This window comes from Phacochoerus africanus, chromosome 14 (assembly GCF_016906955.1).
Source record: "Phacochoerus africanus isolate WHEZ1 chromosome 14, ROS_Pafr_v1, whole genome shotgun sequence".
Lineage (NCBI taxonomy): Eukaryota > Metazoa > Chordata > Mammalia > Artiodactyla > Suidae > Phacochoerus > Phacochoerus africanus.
Genome location: NC_062557.1, coordinates 18,053,945 through 18,074,351, shown reverse-complemented (window position 1 = coordinate 18,074,351; position 20,407 = coordinate 18,053,945). Strand labels below are relative to the sequence as shown.

At 50.2% G+C, this 20,407-nt stretch overlaps 1 protein-coding gene across 2 annotated transcripts in view; it reads right to left on the bottom strand.

Moving 5' to 3' along the window:
* PLEKHM1 (pleckstrin homology and RUN domain containing M1) overlaps positions 1-13,215 on the bottom strand; it is a 50,804-nt gene extending 37,589 nt beyond the window's left edge. Inside the window, exons 1-5 of one of the 2 annotated variants that reach the window (XM_047756744.1) lie at positions 13,092-13,206; positions 10,351-10,534; positions 6,789-6,877; positions 3,669-3,916; positions 755-1,381 (exon numbers count right to left, since the gene is read on the bottom strand). In XM_047756744.1, coding sequence (XP_047612700.1) covers positions 755-1,381; positions 3,669-3,916; positions 6,789-6,836 — 923 coding nt within the window. In that variant the 5' untranslated portion in view covers positions 6,837-6,877; positions 10,351-10,534; positions 13,092-13,206. Of the gene's footprint in view, positions 1-754; positions 1,382-3,668; positions 3,917-6,788; positions 6,878-10,350; positions 10,535-13,091 lie in introns of both variants that reach the window. The other variant, XM_047756743.1, reaches the window with a different exon arrangement.
* Between the last annotated feature and the right edge of the window lie 7,192 nt (positions 13,216-20,407).

Here is a 20,407-nt window from a genome sequence, read left to right as displayed (position 1 = left end):
TCTGCTACCCTCTCAGGCATCATTCAGGTTTTATGTCCCCCAGAAGGTCTCCTGCGAGGTCCCAGAAGATTGCCCTTATGCATGTGTGTCACTGTACTTTTTGGAAGTTGTACACAGAGCTCTGAACGATTCGTATCTTTTTCACTAGATGAAGACCATAATATTTTACACTGACTCTCGGAGAGATTAAATAACTTGTCCAAGGTCACCGGGTCAGAGCCGGGGATGGGACCAGCTCTGAGCCCTGTTTCCTTATTTTTTTTTTAATTAATTTTTTTTTTGTCTTTTTGCCTTTTTCTAGGGCTGCTCCCACAGCATATGGAGGTTCCCAGGCTAGGGGTCCAATCAGAGCTGTAGCCGTCGGGCTACGCCAGAGCCACAGCAACGGGGGATCCGAGCCACGTCTTCGACCTACACCACAGCTCACGGCAACGCTGGATCCTTCCTTAACCCACTGAGCAAGGGCAGGGATCGAACCCGCAACCCCATGGTTCCTAGTTGGATTCGTTAACCACTGCACCACGACGGGAACTCCTCTGAGCCCGTCTAAATGCATTCTCCTCACTGGCCCCAGTTTGCCTCCACGTACAGCTCCCAGCAATTCCAGCCTCCCCGAAGGAATGTCCCTGGCAGCTTGTCTTTATGCCCTAACAGGAATTCAGGGCAGTGACAGATCATCGCATGCCCCAGGAAGGGAGGGAGGGCAGGAGGAAGAGAAGAAGGAAGCTCGGGAGGGCGGGGGCAGGGCACTCACTCTTGCAGAGACGGGTCTGAGTCGTCAGCATTGGCCGTCCCTGGGTCTGAGTCGAAGGACATGGGCTCCTCGGAGCGGTCTGGACTCTTGGAGCCGTTCTCTTGGAGGAGGCAGCTGTCAGAGTTGAGGCTGCAAGAGAGCTGGGAAGAACTGGCCGTGTCCAGGCTGAGGGAGGAGGCGGTGAGCTTCCTGTTCCGTCGGATCTTATGGCCCGAGTGCTGGACCTCGATGTCCTCCGAGCCCGAGGAGTGGGAGATGGAATCCAGAGACTCCTTCCGCTGCAGTTCTGCACCCGAGGTCGTGAAGGCGTCGAGCTCCGAGAGCGGGCAGAGCCCGGACAGGGCCAGAGGGGTGAGCGTCCACTCGTTTAGGATGGCGGACTTGTAGGAGAGCTCGAAGGACAGAGATGTCAGTCCCTGCAGGAAGCTGAGGAGGAACTCGCCCTCCTCGGCGTCGCGGAGCAGGGCCGTGGGCTGATAGTACTCGCACAGCCGGGCCTGCTCCTGCAGGAGCAGTTTCAGGTAGCACTCCATCAGGCCGTCGTTGAGGGCCAGCCGCAGCCAGGCCCGGCAGCGGCCCACGTCCGTGCTGACAAAGATCAGGTGCTCCAACTCTGAGATGATGTGTCTGTGAAGGCACAGAACAGGTCTGTTTCAAGAAACGCCTTCAGGAGTTCCCATCATGGCTCAGCGGTAATGAACCTGACTAGTAACCATGAGGATGTGGGTTCGATCCCTGGCCTTGCTCAGTGGGTTAAGGATCCAGTGCTGCGGTGAGCTGCAGTATAGACTGCAGACACAGCTCAGATCCCACATTGGTGCAGGCTGGCAGCTATAGCTCCGATTCGACCCCTAGCCTGGGAACCTCCATATGCCGCGGGTGCGACCCTAAAAGAAAAAGAAAAAGAAAAAAAAAAAAAACCCACCTGCAAAGCACTGAGATGCCACTGTATCCACTAGACAGCAAGAGCCAACAACGACTACAAATGTATAAAGGCACAAAAAATTCTCGGATAACAGCAAGGTCTAAGGGGAATTTTGAAATATTAAGCTATAACCCCTAACTTTTAAGGCTGGGGTCATGATGGATAAATGCCGTTTTCATAGCACCTACCCCTTGGGCCCCTGACATCAGCTGCTCAACCAGGACATGTCTGCTGAGCGCCGAAGGGCAAGGTCCTTGGAGCTGTGAAGACACAGGGTAAAGACATGGCCCCTACACTCAGTCCAGGTAACCGCCTTTCACGGGTATACTGAGGTGAGCCCTGCTGTTTGTACAGATGGGCTGGGCCACTATTCCTGGGTTGAAGTAAGACAAATGCCATAGAAAGGGTAGTACCCCAGCTGGGCCTTGAGGCAAAGATGGAAGCAGAGGGGTTTCCTGGTGGCTCAGAGAGTTAAGGATCTGGTATGGTCACTTGTGCGGCGAGAGTTTGACCTCTGGCCTGAGAATTTCTGCGTGCCTTGGGTGTGGGAAAGAAAGGAAGGAAGGAAGGAAGGAAGGAAGGAAGAAGGGAAGGAAGGAAAGACAGAAAGAACCTTTAAGGCACAAGGGACTGATAGAGAAAAAGGCATAAAGAGTAGTCGAGCAATTGGACTGTAACAGGAGTGGGGAGCGCTCTAGTTACAGCACAAGGAGAGGGCGATTTGGTTGCAAAGCCAAGTAATGCAGGGTCTTGAGTATCAAACAGGGGAAGCAAAGGGGGGCAATGCCCTCACACCTGGCTATGCAACAGAATCACCCCAGGAACCAGGACAGGATACAGGTGCTGGGGCCCCAACCAAGTGAATCAGACTCCAGACTGGCACTTGGAGCCTGTGGACTACAGGTTTCTGCTCAGGAAAGCAACCTGTCCCCAGCTAGGCAGACTTCAGGGTGGGCTGCTCTAGATAAGATCCCACCCCGTGTGTACTGAACTCGGCTCCTGAATGCCTCAGCCTAAATGCCCCTCCTCTGGCTGCCACTGTCCTCTGTGAACGTCTCCTCCTCCACGGGGGTGGGACCGCACTCTGCATCCTCAGTGACTGAGCTCCGGTTGGCAGGAGCTCAGTAAATGTTGGCTGACTGACCAAAGGAAGGACAGAAGGAGACAAAGGGGACAATCAGAAAGGCACTATCACCCAGGAGTGAGGTAAGAACTTGAGATAGGGCCGTGGCAGTAGGCACAGAAAGGAAGATTAGAGACTGACAAGGCACCTTCGGGCAGAAGGTGGCATTTAATAGCTATTGGAGGCACAGTGCCAGTCGCCTGCTCCCGAGCCCCAGTGGTTCAGGGTCAGCAAGACAAGTGTCTCAGGGTGCACATCGAGAGGCTCTACCTGGATGCCACTCTTCTTAAAACAACAACAGGAGTTCCTGTTGTGGCTCGGTGGGTTAAGAACCCAACTAGTATCTATGAGGATGTGGGTTCAATCCCTAGCCTCATTCAGTGGGTCAGGGATCTGGCGTTGCCATGAGCTGTGGTGTAGGTCTCAGATGTGTCTTAGACCCCACGTTGCTGTGGCTGTGGTGTAGGCTGGCAGCTGCAGCTCTAGTTCGACCCCTAGCCTGGGAACTTCCACATGCTGTGGCCCTAAAAAGCAACAACAACAAAAACAATACCTTGTTATGAGTATGATACTTTAGCACATAGGTGTGCAAACATTCTAAGGCACAGAAAAATTCTGAAAAGGGCCAGACAGTAAAGATTTTTGGCCAGCATGTGGTTAAAAGGTGGCTCCTGCTCTGACCCAGGGGCTCAGCGCTGCCCCGGACCATTGCCTAAGGGCCTCACTGAGGCCTGGTCTAACAGTGACTCCGCCTTGCCCCTCTCTACTCCAGGCTCTCCGAGACCTTCCTACGCAGGGAAAAGCCCAGTGTCCCACACTCTGAAGCTCCTCCCCTGCTGCGAACCCCCTCACCCAGCAGCTCTCACTTGTGGGTGATGGCTTTCAGGAGGGGCCAGAAGACAGGCTGAGGCAGAGGCTTCTGGTGGGCACTTTTCTTCCTCTTGCCTCCAGCCTCGGCTCGGATGTGCTTGGCGTGCAGGCCATGGATGAAGACGGCCTCCAGGGCGCTGCACATGCTGTTGGCATCTCCGTCTTCGCTAGTGACCACCGTGTCCGAGGACACGTACTGCTTCTGCAACGCCTTCACGGAGCCCACTAGCTTCTTCTTGATGACCTGGGCAGCGGCGGACACAACACAGGCCTTTAGTACATCCCCCATGGCAACCCCTGCAATGTAACTCTGCCTAATGCCAAATACACAGGCCCACATGCATGCACAAATCTATGCATCTATATAGCAAAACTATACACAGGCTAACAATAGAAAATAAAGAGAAAGGAGAGAGAAGAAAAGAAAATCACACACATATAGCACACACACGGATACTGCTGTCATTTTTTTTTTTTTTGCACAGATATTTGTAGTTGGAGCTCCCATCGTGGCTCAGTGGTTAACAAACCTGACTAGTATCCATGAAGACACGGGTTCGGTCCCTGGCCTTGCTCAGTGGGTTAAGGATCCAGTGTTGCCGTGAGTTGTGGTTTGGATCAGGCGTTGCTGTGGCTGTGGCTGTGGCTGGCAGCTGCAGCTCCAATTCGACCCCTAGCCTGGGAACCTCCATATGCTGCAGGTATGGCCCTAAAAAGACAGAAGATGTATATATATATATATATATATATATATATATATATATATATATATATATATGGTGGTTTATTTGTTTTGGCCGCACCTGGGGCATTCAGAAGTTCTCTGGCCAGAGATTAAACCTGAGCCACAGCAGTGACAATACTGGATCCTTAACCCACTGAGCCACCAGGGAGCTCCTTGTTTGTTTTTTAAACCAAATTTCGGTGAGCTGATAGACATATAAATCTGGTGTTTACATACCGGCTCCAGGAGTTCCCTTAGGATGCAGTGGGTTAAGGATCTGGCTTTGTCACTGCTGTGGTACCGGTTTGATCCCTGGCCTGGGAACTTCCACATGCCATGGGTGTGGCCAAAAAGAAAAAAAAAACCCAGAACAATAAATACTGGCTCTATCATAGTTAGCGCCATGGGAGCTTGGGTGTAAGCTCACGTAGGACGGGGTGTTTCTTTCTACTTTATTCACGTGGCCGACATTCCACAGAGAGTCAGTAAGTCAAGAGGTAAAAAGTGCTTCTTTAGAATAAGAAAAACACTAAGAAATAGGAGCATGGTCTACATGAAGAAAGAGCCTAGACTTGGCAGTCAGAGGCCAGGTTTAGTCTCAGCTCTGTCGGTCACCAGCTAGGTGACTTTAGATATTTCACTTAACCTCTCCGAGCCTCAATTTTCTCATCTGTTAAATGGAAATAGTATCTCCCGATTTATAGCACTGGACGGATGATTCTGAAGGCAGGGCTAGTTTTTTATTCATCCTTGTGTCCTCAACACTTGGCCTGGTTCCTGGCATTATGTACTCAATGTTTTTGCTAAACGAATAAATTATAAAAAATACATAAAGTCCTTTAGAATTATAGGGTTAAGAAAGTTCTATCATAATGTAGGTATGTACCTCAAAATTACTCAAGGGTTTAAAAAAGGACTGGAATGGATGGCAGAAAAACTGGTTTGAATTATTAGGTGATAGGATTATGGACAAATATTTCACTGTTTCATTTTCATTTTAGCCAACACAATTAATGCCACTGTTCTTTGAAAAGTTAAATGTTCTTTTTTTTAGAACAGCTTTAATGAGACAGAATTTACATAGCATAAAATCCCTCATTTAAAGTATACAGCTCAATAGTTTTAGTGTATTCGCAGAACTGTGCAACCATCACCACTATCTAATTTTATCTTTTTCTTTTTTTCTTTTTTTAGGTCCGCACCCACAGCATATGGAAGTTCCCCGGCTAGGGGTCAAATCAGAGCTGTAACTGCCGGCCTACACCACAGCCACAACAAGGCTAGATCTGAGGCACGTCTGTAACCTACACCACAGCTCATAGCAGCACTGGATCCTTAACCCACTGAGCAAGGCCAGGGACAAACCCGTGTCCTCATGGATGCTAATCTGATTTGTTTCCACTGACCCAGGACGGGAACTCCACCACTACCTAATTTTATAACATTTTCACTGCCCCCAAAGCAACACTGTACCCATTAACAGTCACCTGCTTTTCCCCTCTCTCTCCTAGCTCCTGGCAACCACAAATTTCCTTTCTGTTTCTATAGATTTGACTATTCTGGACATTTCATAGAAAGTGAATCATATAATATGCAGCCTTTTGTATCTCGCTTTTTTTTTTTTTTCACTCAGCAAATCTTTTCGAGGTTTGTCTCTGTTGTAGCATTTATCAGTACTTCATTCTTTTTTATTGCCAAGAAATATACCATTGCACAGATATAGCACATTTTATTTAGCCATTCATCAATTAATAGATATTTGGGTTGTTCCCCCTGTTTTTTTGGCTATGAGGCCACTATGAACATTCACGTACAAGTTTTGTGTAGACATATATTATCAGTTCTCTTGGATGTACACCTAGGAGTGGAATTGCTGGGTCATATGCAGCTCTACATTGAACTTCTTGAGGAACTATCAAACCGTTTTCCACAATGGCTGCACCATTTTCCATTGCTACCAGCAACATAAGAAGGTTCTAACGGTCCCACAATCCCACCAACACTTTATTATCTGCCATTTTGATTATAGCCATCCTAGTGGGCATGAAAAAGTATCTCATTGTGGTTCTGATTTGCCTTCGTCTAAATGGCTGATGATGCTGAGCATCTTTTCATGTACCTATTGGTCAATGTGTATCTTTTTTGGAGAAATCCCTGGTCTTCAGGTAATCTACATTAAATCTCCATTGTTTTGTGGAAATCCCCATTTTAGCATCAATAAGATCATCCAGAAAGGGCAGGATCCCCTCAGAGCCTGCCTTTGCTATAACTTTTTCTCAACCCGAGGCCTCTCTTTCTGGACAGTGTGGACTCGTTTCAAAGTGAGAAGACCCAATGAGACGGCCAGCCCGCACACCCCTTCCCCCACCCCTGGTCCTCCCTTGTCGCCTACCGGGATGGCAGCCCGGGGATCCAGTCCATTCTCCACCACTGAGAGCATTTCCACTCGAGCAGCAGCTCCCCAAGGGCATCACATGATACCTGCCGAGACAATGGCGAGCAGACGAGCAATCACTGCCCCCGGCCAACTTCCTCTTACTCAAACTGCAACTGAAAGGACTTCAAATACAAAATTAAAAACTGAAAGAGATTTTAAAGATGGAAACAAGGAAGGAAAAAATGGCTGAGCGCTTGAATCTCGTGAGGTAAGGGGCCCTGAGTACTCCACACCAAACGCTGGCACCAAAAGCTGGGGACGAAAGGCTATTTAGACACAGAGCTGAGGGTGCAGCTGAAAGTGCCGAGAACCCACAGGGGCCAGGAAGCAGGGCCTCACAGTTCCCATTCAGAGCCTGGGCCTGGCAACTGTCCCTGACTGCTGTCCCAGTCCAAGGTCAGCCTGCTCAGTGGGGAAAAGCACAGCTGAAATGGCTTCAAAAGGAAGGGCTCTCACGTCACCCAGCTGCTGCTCCTTTGGGTGGCAAGGGTCTAGCTTGAGTAGCAGTGGGACATGTCTAAAGGGCAACAACACGGGTTCTAATCTCCATTTGCCACTGACCAGCTAGGCACACTGGGACATGTATCAGACCTTTTAAATGGAGACACTGAAGGTGGAAAATGCTGAGCAAAGGGCTTGATATTTACCAAGGTTAAACAGCATCTATAACCCTAGCGGATGCGGCCACTCAAATCTACAGGCAAAGGAGTTCCCACTGTGGCTCAGCAGTAACCAACCTATCTAGTATCCATGAGGATGCCGGTTTGATCCCTGGCCTTGTTCAATGGGTTAAAGACCCGGCGTTGCTGTGAGCTGTGGTGCAGGTTGCAGATGCGGCTCAGATCCCGGATCGCTGTGGCTGTGGTGTAGGCCGGCAGCTACAGATCTGATTAGACCCCTAGCATGGGAACTTCCATGTGCCACTGGGTCGGCCATAAAAAACAAACAACAACAAAATCTACAGGCAAAGAATCCACTGCCTAAATGAGTCTGCACAAGTAGCTGAAGTCAGTGCTTAGGTAAATGACGAGGGGCAGCTGGCTTTCTCCTTGGTGCGGGGACTTTGGTCTGATTCTGAGGGGGGTGCTGCCTGGCCTGCCCCCACCCCCCACCCCCCACCCCCAGCAACTTATAGAAACCAGGACTGGACAGGCAGACTCATATCTAAATAAATCTTTAGTGGTCACACATCTAAGCATGAGGGGACACCAAAGAGGGGGGAGAAAAAAAGGTTACTGCTCTCAAGAACTCATGACCCGAAGCAGTTAATCGAACCAAGGCAGGCTAAACGGCTTTTGTACCCTTTACGTACATTGCTTCATTCATTCCTCGTAACCACCCTAGGGGGGGTTTATTACCTCAGTCTGACAGATAAGAAAGAGAAGCTGACCCAGGTCAAGGAAATTCTCAAGATCCCAGGGCTGGTAAACGGCTGCTCCATGACCCTCCGACCCACCGGCAGGACAACGCCAATTCCTGCTCAGGAGAGAGCCCAGATTCCTGAATGACTGCAATCCAACATCTCCCTTCCGGAAGATGGGGGCGTGGCCTGGGGCTAAGGGGAGGGGGGCAAGGGGGCAGGGGAGGCGGTGGCGGGGGGGCTCTTCAGCTGGGGGCCCAGTGAGCAGGTGCAAGGGAACAAGGGACGTCAGCCTGGTGGGAAAGTACAGGAGGCCGCCTGGAAGTGAGAGAAGCAGTGTGGTCCTAAAAGGTGGAAGGAAGATGCTCTGACTCAATGCCTGGCCCTGGAGTTGGCAGAGGGTAAGCAGGACCTAGAGCCAACCTCTGCAAGTAAGGGCATGGCCAGGGGTGGGGGTGGGCGGGGCATTACCCTGCAGAGCTGGTGCTGGTCAGCCAAGGTGTGACAGAACACAGAACACCGGCCCCTGGCCTCAGCCCCCGACTGGCCTCCTCACCTCACCACATCCCCCTCCCACTTACCAGGGATTCCAGGGGGATGGGAAAAGGGACACGTGCTGCGAACGGTCCCTCCAGATAATGCTCCTTCCAGGCCCTCTTGTGCAGCCCAGCAGGCCAAGTCCAGGTTCTCTGGCTCCAGGACCCTGGGCTCCAATCCCCTTCAGTAATTCCAGCAGCCAAAGGCCTCCCCTCAGGCCTGTCCTTCTAGATAGGGCCACAAGCTCCAGAAGCACCCTTTCCTCAGCCAGCAGCAGGTCAGGCCTGGACCTCGACAATCTAAACAACAGCCTGGGTCCATGAAGGCCTCATCAACTAACTGCAAAGAATACTCATTGGAGGGAGGGAGGCCGGCTGGTAGGTGGGTGCTCCAGCCCTGTAAGGGTCTGTGAAAATACCCAAGTCAACTGATGCTGAGTACCTGTCATCTAAAACCAAGTGTCAGAGAAGCCACAAGATGACTGATGGCAGCGCAGAGGAGTCCAGAAGGAGAACAGCCACTTGATAGTTCACAAAACAGGACCGAGGCTTTGGGGTTCAGGCCACGATTCTGGGCCCGCCTTTCTTTGCAAGAAGCCAAAGCACCTAGCTCTGGGCGCCTGCGTCATCATGCCTCAGGGAGGCAGGAGCCCAGCTCAGAGGCAGAATGTGACTCTCTATGACCTGAGAACTTGCTGACGGGACCGGAACGTGGCTGTGGGTCTCCTGACTGCTGGGTCAGCACTCCCTTATTCTGCTGGGCAGCTCAGACCCCCGTCTACCATCCCGTGGGACTGGTTCCCCTCCCTGTCCTCAGAACACTCTTCACCGACAACAAGAAGCAAACCAAAGAGAGGTAGGGCTTCCAGGAGACTGAGGCCAAAAAGACTAAGGAGAGAACGTGGGCGACATCATCGAATGGTTCTTTAAACATCACCAGAGTTTAGCAGAAAAGGTGACATCTGTCTGTCCTTTGAGCAACTCCTCACCACGAGAAGTCTCCTCTCCCCCCAAGTACTGATTCACCCTGACATGACTCTCCAAGCTTCTCCCATATCATCTAATTCTTAAAACAATCCTGTGAGAGGATGATTATCCCCATTTTACAGAGGAGAAAACTGAGGCTCAGTGGAAAAGAGCCCCAGGCCGGGAGTTCCCTTGTGGCTCAACAGGTTAAGGATCTGGCATTGTCACTGCTGTGGTTCAGGTTCAATCCCTGCCTGGCCCAGGAACTTCCACGTGCCGTGGATGTGGGACAGAACTCTCTGGTTTCCTCATTCTAAGTCCCTGTCTTTCACTAGATGAAACTCTCTCAGGTCTTCGGTTCCAAGAGACTAAGTAAGAATTAACCTAGCATTCAAAAGCTCTATTTTATCAAATAAGGCTGAAAATCAACAAGAAACAATCTCTCCCATCAGGTGTGTAGTCCCAACCAGCTGAGGCCACGTCCTTTCCACAGTACCCAGGTTTCACAGCCACCCTTTCTGAAATATTCCAACACACAGGAAGGATTGTTCTGGTTGTTTTTCTTCATCATATTGCCTGGCCTTCTATACAAGTCCAATTTCACTTCCTCCAGAGACCAAGGAAGAAAGAAAAGAGTGGCTTAAATGAGACTTACATTAAAAGAAGAAACAGATGGCTTGGCTTCACCACTTCTGAAACTCTCCATCCATCAGTAAACAGCAACCTCTCCTCCTTAGAGACTTGTCCGACCTTCCCAACTGCCTCCTCTTCAGGGCCTGAACCCAATCCTATACCTCGCTTTTCAGAACAAACAGCCTGACGTTTAAGCCATCCAGCTGCTGTACCAGTTGATGAGTCATGGTTTTCAGTTGGAAAAGAATGACAAAGTAATCAGATGGAAAAGAATGACAAACTTATCTTCTGATTCTGAAAGGCAGCTGATCTTTCAGACATGTGAGCACTGAATGAGTAGCCCGCACCTCCTTCTACCTGAAGCAAGCTGGATTTCTGGACAAGTGTCCTGCGATCCTGGTGGGGGCGGGGGTGTTGGGGGAGGGGAGAGTGATGGAGAGAGTGTGGTGGGGGAACTTGGCCTTTAAAGCAACTGGATACCAGCTGGAGGGTGAGAAACTTGTAGCCTGTGATTCCCAAACCAAAGGCTAGTGAGTGAGGCCAGAAAGGTGAAGTCAGTGAACAGGGCGTATCTTTCTTTCCTCCCTCTTCCTTCCATTCACTTGCTCCATGTTCTTATCCCACTCCCCTTAGGATTCTACCAAGGACCAAACTCTGATTAATGAACACAGGAACTTCGCCGACGCATTCACCACTGTGTCTAGGGCCTCAGAAGAATGTATGATACACAGTAGTGCTCAAAATATTTGCTGAATGAACAGATGAATGAAATATAAACAAGGCTCTTCATTTCACAGACCATGGACAGCTGAGGTAACAATTCTTCAGTGGTGGGGCCATTAAACCACACAGCCAACAGGCTGAAACCATTCAGACATATCACACCTTAATTGGGGGTGGGGGGCGGGAGCGGATACTGAAGGGAGAAGGGCATTCAATTTTCAAAGGAACAAGACTATAAATGGCAAGCAAAAACAACGGGTCCTGTTTCGGGCCCTTTAAATTTGCTGCCAAATGGCCGATTCTCTGAAGCCAGGTCACCAGAATTTGAGAGACAATGCACCCCAAAGGCCCAGGAGATGATAAATGCTGAGCATGGGGCCTGGGTGCCTCAGGAATGTCCCTCTGCCTCAGCTCAGTATCCTGGCTTGCCAAGTTTACGGGTAACCAAATCGCAAAGAGCCAGCACCTGCAGAAAGAGGAAGTGATTCAACAGGCCCTGTACCCGCCCTGGCCCGGGCCTCCTCAGGACTGTCTCACCTATCCTCTTCACAACCTGCAGCATCATCTCTGGCATCTATTGTGTTCCCTGTGTTCGGCATTAGGACAAGTCTGTCATCAGCTCCGGCTGGGAGGAGCACTGGGTGAGAATCCTTTAACAAGTGCCAGGACAACGCACAAGGCCATGGCCAACCCCACACAGAGGTCCTCCTTAAGTTTCTCCTGGGTCAGAAAACCACCCAAAAGGAAGTGATGGCTTCCACAGTCCCAGGCTGAGTGTGCTAGGTGAGTGGCCATTCCTCACCTTCTGGGTATCTGGGTGATATCTGCCCTTCCAGCAGCCAGCACAAGTCATTTAATACGAATGCTAGACACAGAACCCCTGCGGGCAGGCACAGGGGACCAGACACCCAGGAAGAACCCCTGCCCGGAGTGGGAGAGCTCTACTTCTCCACACTTATTTACCACCTCAGACCCTGCATGTACCCTGACGCTGCTCAGACTCTAACTGCTGGGCTCTGAGCATTTTGGCTGTTGAGAAGCCACTAGTGGGGTTGGCGGGGGACTCTGCCCTAAATGCTCAGATTGAATGGGGACTGGACCAAGGGAATGTAGAGTTGAGGTGGGGGCAGCAGAGATGGAGGGCAGAAGGCCTCATTCTATTTATTCATTTATTTATTTAGGCCTTGCCCAGAGCATGCAGAAGTTCTGGGGCCAGGGATCAAACCCAAGCCACAGCAGTGACAACACCAGACACTTAACCTGCGGAGCCACCACAGAACTCCAGCAGACCTCATTCTTGATAAGACTGGATGAGGGTGGTAGGAACTGGGGTACCAAGAGTTGGGGGCAGTATGGCAAAGACTTAGGGATGGGGGCGCCCTCAGGGTGGTTGAAGATGGACGGAAGTATTGGGTGGGCTAGGAAGTTAGGGGCTGAGTCTGTGAGGACAAGAAGAGACATGTAAGACCTGGGAGAGGACTGAGATCAGAGTTAGCAAAAAGAAAAGGGTGAGCCCACTTTGGTGGTGGGTCTTAAATGAGAGTGGGGCAGAAGTGCAGTGTTTAGGATGGGCAGACCTTGGGAAGCTTTGGAGAAGAAAATTGATTTTTAGATAAATCAGAATGGTGGGTCTCAAGGAGGCCCGTGTGTGGCAAGAGGACGGCCAAAGGGGTTGAGAGATGAAGATGAGATGTGTTAGAGGGAGGTGGAGGGATGTGGCTGAGGTCGAGGTTGGAACTGGGCTAGAGTGAGGTCAAGGGTGAGGCTGCAGTTACGCAAGACCGCTTGTGAGTAAGGGCTGGGGTCAGGTCACCGCTGGGAAATGGAGCGGACAGGTCAGCAGCGGCTGTGCGGACTGAAGGCTAGGGTTCGAGTGGCGTGCGGGGTGCGGGCTGGGAAGGGTGAGAGCTCTGAAGCAGGGCAGTCTCTCAAGGCAACCAAGGGTTTGGGATCTCGGAGAGGGCTGCTGTCCTCTCTCCCGTTCGCGTCAGGGCCTCGCCGCCCCTCTGCTGCCCACCTCGCCCCTCAGCCCTAACTCACCAAAGGGAGCGGGGTGGGGGACCGGGCACTCCCGGCCGCTGCAGCCCCTAATCCCCCGACGGGACGCTGCGGCCTCCCTGCCACTGACAACAGGAAGCGACTCCCGAGGCGCCTGACGACACCACGTCAGACCTGCGTCTGGCCCCGCCCCTGTCCCGCGGAGCCAATCGAGGGGCTCGAAGGAGCCGTGGGGGCGGAACCAGCGCTCTCCGAAGCCGGAGTGTTCCCAGGCCCCACAGCGGATACGCGGTTTGGGAGAGTCCGGACTTCGGAACCCTAGCCGGGCGCAGAGAGGCACGGCCGCTGATGCCAGGCGGGATGCATTCTTACCGCCCGCTTCTGGCAGAGCCTGCGTCAGACGAGATCCTGGCCTCTGACCTCATCTAGCCTCAGCACCATCTGTGTAGAATTAGTGCCGTCTCTCTCGGCATCCTTCAGAGAAGATTGCCCACTTGTAAAATGGGACCAACGCCTACCCTCTTTTTGTCTCTCCCAGGGCATCAGCGTTGCCCGGTGGGCAGAACCCCGGCCCAATTTGGAGCCTCCTTCCCTCCCGGTGGCTCTCAGGAAAAACATCTTTAACCACACCTTATACCAAGGGAGCGTCTTGAGGTCCCCTGGGCATTCTTCTGTAACCTGCCGTCAGCCCCGTGCTGCACAAGTTCAAGCGTCCAGATATTCTCATATAGCCTTGTAATTGTTTGCTTTCCATCATAGAAACGATATATTTCTTTTAAATGAACTCAGAAGGAAAGGTCAAAAGTAGCAGGGAATGTCTGCAGTGCTTCAGACATTTAATACATGCAGGCTTTGATAGACTGGGAGCCTAGGGCCTGAGTGTGGGGCAGGGGTGAAGAGGTATCACTGTAGGTAAGTCCAGGGGAACTTGGTGTCGCTACAAGGCTGAGGAGGGTTGAGGACAGACCAGTTCTTGGGAGCCAGCTCCACTAATCTCCACTCCATTGGCCTCTTTTTTTTTTTCTTTTTTCTTTTCTTTTTGCCTTTTCTAGAGCCACTCCCGAGGCATATGGAGGTTCCCAGGCTAGGGGTCTAATCAGAGCTGTAGCTGCCTGCCTACGCCAGAGCCACAGCAACGCAGGATCTGAGCTGCATCTGCGACCTACACCACAGCTCACGGCAACACCAGATCCTTAACCCACTGAGCAAGGCCAGGGATCGAACCTGCAACCTCATGGTTCCTAGTCGGATTCCTTAACCATTGAGCCACGATGGGAACTCCCTCCATTGGCCTCTTCAGAAAAAGTGTCCTTCATATTTCTGAGAAGGTTGAGGTTCCAGTGTAAGCAGATAGGGTAGGAGGTCCGGGGAAGAAAGAACCTGATACAGGTTTTTGACATAAGAGAAGCCATTTTAGGCCTAAGCCATTTTAGGATCTAAGCCTGGCCACAATGCTTACCCTTAAGCTGGTCTCAGTAATTAATGACCTTAAGGGAATGAAGGAATGCAGGAACAGAGGAAAAGCAGTCAAGAAACAACAGTTCAGCCATAAAATCAAGTCCTAGTTCCTTCTCAAGGGATACGCATAACAATCTGATAAATATCTTTGAGTTGTACTGCAAGAAAGAAGACTCCCACGCTGGTGGAGGGTGGTTAACTACATGCTAGGACCCCAGACAGGTGATGTCGACCTTTTCTGACCCTCGTGACTTCAGTCAACTAAAGTTTGGACTCTGTCAACTTTTACCCCAATTCTATGTTGAGTTCTACTCTGCCTAAGCCCCTTTGTGAGTGTGCATATGAGGCAGAATAATAATTCAGGTAGTTAGTGTAGAAACATGGGCTTCAATATATTCCCTGATTAATGTCCATGGTTTAAGATTTGTAAAAAAAAATCTAGGGATTTCCTGTCATGGCTCAGCAATACAAACCTGACTAGTACCCATGAGGATGCCAGTTCAATCCTTGGCCTTACTGAGTGGATTAAGGATCCAATGTTGCCCTGAGCTGTGGTGTAGGTTGCTTACGTGGCTCGGATCCTGCGTTGCTGTGGCTGTGGTGTAGGCCGGCAGCTGCAGCTCTGATTAGGTCTGGGAACTTCCATATGCCACTAGTACGGCCCAAAAAGCAAAAAGGAAAAAAAAGACCTTTTGCTTGCTTGCTGCCTGTGTGTGTTCTCGAAGTTCATTCTTCGGCTCCTTGAAAAAGAACCCGATTCCGGTAACACATCCACCACCCGAGCTCCTTCATGAAATTTTTTTTTTTGGGGGGGGGGCCGCAACTGCAGCATATGGAAGTTCCCAGGCTAGGGGTCAAGTCGGAGTTGCAGGTGCCAGCCTTCACCACAGCCACAACACCAGATTCGAGCTGCACCGGCAACCTTTGCCACAGCTCATGGCAACGCTGGATCTTTAACCCACTAAGTGAGGCCAGGGATTGAACCTGTATCCTCATGGATACAAGTTGCGTTTGTAACCCACTGAGCCACAACAGGAACTCCCAAAGTGCCCCCACTTTTGCTGTTCAGGGAGACACTGCTTTGGGGAAGATCCTCTGTTTTTTTGTTTTGTTTTTTGGCCACACCCACTTCTGCATGCAGAAGTTCCCAGGCCAGGAATTGAATCTGTACCACAGCAGGGACCATTACAGTGATAACAGTGGATCCTTAACCCACTGAGCCACCAAAGAATTCTCCTCTATGTTCTTACTTGCTGCAAGTAATAAACCCTTCCTTCTTCTGATCTTTGGTTTGGCTGTGTAACTGAATTGGTTAACTGGACCCAGGCCAGCGTCCTAGCCCAGCTGAGACCCCTTGTCTCCCCCAAGGAGGTTCCTCTCCACCCCCGTTCAGATTCTCACAGCCAATAACAAAACTGATGCTGAGGCTGGAACAGCACAAACTTTATTCAATGGCCAAAGAATGGAAAAATGGGGAAATCAGTTTACAAATCAACTTCGCAACCAATTCAGTTAGAGACACCAAATATATCAGAGGATTGAGGATTAAGGGGAGTAATTTAGAAAGAAAGGGAGGTATATTCATGACTTATCAGAGAACAAGGGTGTGGTTTGGACCTAGAACTGCTGCAGCACTCCTTTTTACTTGTACGGGCTACTCTAGTTGTTGTCATGGCAATTGTCAACAGTCAAGGTGCTGGTAGGTGTGTCATTTAGTATGCTAATGTATTACAATGAGCCAATGAGTGTATAATGAGGCTCAAGGTCTACTGAAAGTCAAATCTTCTGCTATCTTGGGCTTAGTTGATTCTAACCAGTTCTGTTTTTTTTCTTTGCAGCTTCCTCCTGAAACTTAGATAAGAGTGATTGGTTTCCATTTGAGGGAGGGGTAGGGGTATGATTCTAGGCCAATAGTCTCGGTGACAGTCTTTTGGCTTGTTGCTGAAATTCGGCCTCTGTCTGCCCATGCCAAAACTTGGCCTTCATCAAATGGAGACAGAGTTTTGGATGAAGAAGAAAAAGATAGCATTGTTGCTTGCAGGCAAAGGGGGCCACAGTAGGCTAATGCCTTAAAGACATTCCTTTGGGAAAGATTAGGAGGTGGTTTTATAGTTTGGGAGTGAAAAATAGGGCCGTAGACAAGGATCAGGGTAGAGGCCAGCTTGATTGCATTGTTTCACAAAGCTGGTGTTTAGTGGCCCTGGGACTGGTTCTGGTGGTCCCCCTTCTTCCTGAATAAAGAATGCTTCATCAAGGAATTCTTCCATTTGTTGGGGGTTTTAGTTCTGCAGAAAGGCTCAAGGACAGTGTTGTGTCTATTCCCTGAGAAGGAACCGGGACCTTGCCGAGAGGGCACTATTGTCTCTTGACTGCTCCTCCCTGGTCTCTGCATCCCCTCCCTTCCCTGATTAGCAACTGCCCTTTGGAACTCATGGAGGCTGAAGTTATTCCCTAAAACCAAGAAAAGCTTGTGTGCCTAGTAGCCCCACAGGGCCCTAGCTCAGTTATAGGCTCAACACTCACCAAGAGGCAAACCCAGTTTTCTTTTCTTTTTTTTCTCTTTAGGGCTGGCTGCACCTGTGGCATATGGAGGTTCCCCGGCTAAGGGTCGAATTGGAGCTGCAGCTGCTGGCCTACACCACAGCCACAGCAATGCGGGATCTGAGCTGCATCTGTGACCTACACCACAGCTCACGGCAATGCTGAATCTCTAACCCACTAAACAAGGCCAGAGTTGAACCTGCTTCCTCAAGGATACTGGTCGGATTCGTTTCTGCTGCGCCACAATGGGAACTCCAAACCCAGTTTTCAAGTAACACCAATGACTCTTTCTGAAATAGGAGGAAAGGGGGAGAGCATAACCTTTAAAAGAGACATAGCAATTGAGGATACGACAAAAATTGGTTAGAACAAACTAGGTCCAAGATGGCTGATGATTCCACTTCCAGTGAAACTTGACCTCATTATATGCTCACTGTAATACATTAGCATGAATGAAACACCCATAGGCACCAAGACAGCTCCAAGGCCAACCATAAAAGGCTGAAAATTGGGCGGTGGCCCGATTCCTGGAAATCCCCACCCCTTCCCCAAAATTGTTGGAATAATCTTCCTAGTCATGAAATTACTCAGCCAATAAAAAGTCACCTCATACTTCCAGGCCTCTCACCTTCGGAGACGGCCCATACTTTGTCTATCTCTCTCAAAAAAATCTACTTCTGGGAGTTCCCGTCGTGGCGCAGTGGTTAACGAATCCGACTAGGAACCATGAGGTGGTGGGTTCGGTCCCTGCCCTTGCTCAGTGGGTTAACGATCCGGCGTTGCCTTGAGCTGTGGTGTAGGTTGCAGACACGGCTCGGATCCCGCGTTGCTGTGGCTCTGGCGTAGGCCGGTGGCTACAGCTCCGATTCAACCCCTAGCCTGGGAATCTCCATATGCCGCGGGAGCGGCCCAAGAAATAGCAACAACAACAACAACAATAACAACAACAAAAGAAAAAAAAAATCTACTTCTCACTTTGTCTTTCACTGAATTCCTTTCACTGAATTCCTTCGACACTGAGATATAAAGAACCAGGACTTCAGGAAGTCCTGAGACCAGGTGTGTGATTTAAATTAAACAACAGTGGCTTCACTGTAATTCCCTGGTGGCTTAGCGGGTTAGGCATCTAGCATTGTCACTGCTGTGGCTCTGGTTATGGCTGTGGCGTGGGTTCGATCCGGGCCCAGGAACTTCTGGGCTAAAACCCTCCCCTGCTCCCCAAAACAAAAAAACCAGTTGAGTCCCAATCTGGGTTTCAGTTGAGTCCTAGCACGTGGATTCAAGTCCCAATCTGAGTTGTTTGGTTTCACTTCCAGTTATAAAAGCGGGCTGTTGGGGGTGTGCCCGCCCCCGCACTGTATGCAGTCTGCCCCTTCCGTAATTCCCAGGAGTGGGAACCGCCCCCTTTTTGATTTTAGGCTAAATGAGTCTGACTGCTGGTTACGTTCACTAGGGTTAATGGTTGAGCAGGAAGATTAGAAACAAGGACATAGAGGCAAAGTATTCCCTTGGTGTTAATTTTATTTTATTTTTATTTATTTTTATTTTTTGCTTTTTAGGGCTGCACTTGCAGTATATGGAGGTTCCCAGGCTAGGGGTCAAATTGGAGCTACAGCTGCCAGCCTACACCGCAGCCTTAGCAACGCAGGATCCAAGCCGAGTCTGTGACCTACACCACAGCTCACGGTCATGCTGGATCCTTAACCCACTGAGTGAGGCTGGGGATTGAACCTTCGACTTTATGGTTACTAGTTGGATTCGTTTCTACTGTGCAACAATGGGAACTCCATAAAGTAATTTCAAACAAGGTGAAAAGTAAAGGATATACTACAGAAATCTGGTTGCCTTGGCAAAAGCACAGAGTTTCTGGTCATAATTGGCATAGCAAGAGCTTCATTGGCTTACCATAGGCATACCCTCCCTGCAAATGAAGCATGCAATGTCCCTCAGCTCTTCCAGTGAAGAAAATTTTTTTTTTGTCTTTTTAGGGCTACACCATCAGAATATGGATGTTCCCAGGCTAAGGGTCAAATCGGAGCTGCAGCTGCCGGCCTACACTACAGCTCCTTAACCCACTGAGCAAGGCCAGGGATCGGACCTGTGTCCTCATGGATGCCAGTTAGATTTGTTTCCATTGAACCACAATGGGAACTTTCCAACAAAAAAAAATTTTTTTTCTTTTTTAGGGCTGCATCCGCAGCATATGAAAGTTCCCAGGCTAGGGGTCCAATTGGAGCCAGCCCCACAGAGTAATCTGTTGCCTGACTTTTCAGGAGCCTTCCATCTCCCAGTCTTCTCTTACTTCCCAGGTTTTTCAGTCTCTGTGCAAAGCCTGAGGGCTTAGCTTCCCTTTTTTTTTTTTTGTCTTTTTCAGGGCCACATCCGAAGCATATGGAGGTTCCCAGGCTAGGGATCCAATCGTAGCTGTAGCCGCCAGCCTACACCAGAGCCACAGCAATGAAGGATCCAAGCCACCTCTGCGACCTACACCACAGCTCATGGCAACACCGGATCCTTAACCCACTGAGCTAGGCCAAGGTTTGAACCCACAACCTCTTGGTTACTAGTCGGATTCATTAACCACTGAACCACGACGGGAACTCCTTAGCTTCCTCTTTTATCTTGCTCTACACCCCATTTCGAGGCTGAAAAACTCTTGGTTCCTAGAAGGGGGCGGTTGGAGAGTGAAGTAGAGTGTACATTTCCATGACTTCCAAGATTTCTTTTCTTTCTCTTCCTTCCTTCCTTCCTTTTTGTGTCTTTTTAGGGCTACACCTGCAGCATATGGAGGTTCCCAGGCTAGGGGTCCAATTGAAGCTGTTGTTGCCGGCCTACACCACAGTCACAGCAATGGGGGATCTGAGCCAGGTCTGCAACCTACACCACAGCTCATGGAAATGCCTGATCCTTAACCCACTGAGCAAGGCCAGGGATCAAACTTGCATCCTCATGGATGCTAATTAGATTCGTTTCCACTGAGCCATGACGGGAGCTCCTGATTTCCAAGATTTCATACGTGGACCATGAGCCCATCAGGTAGACTCCAGCCAGAAAAAGAATCTCACATTACCACATAATTTGAACAATAATAAGAGCCCCCATAAAGATCTGTGGAACCGGACAAGAGAGCTTGAAAGGCATCCTGGAGGAGGTGCCTTTTGATCTGAGCCTTCCCAGGGAGTAGAGGAAAGGGCATCGCAGAGGAAAGGACTGGCAGAGAACTGGCTGGTGGGTAGGGCTGCGGACTGAGCTCAGGGGAGGGTGCACCAAGAAGGGGAAGGGACGCTGGGGAGTAAGAAAGGAAGAGTAAGGGGGAGGAGAAAAGGAAAGGGGAGAGAAAGCGTGATTAGGTCAGAGGG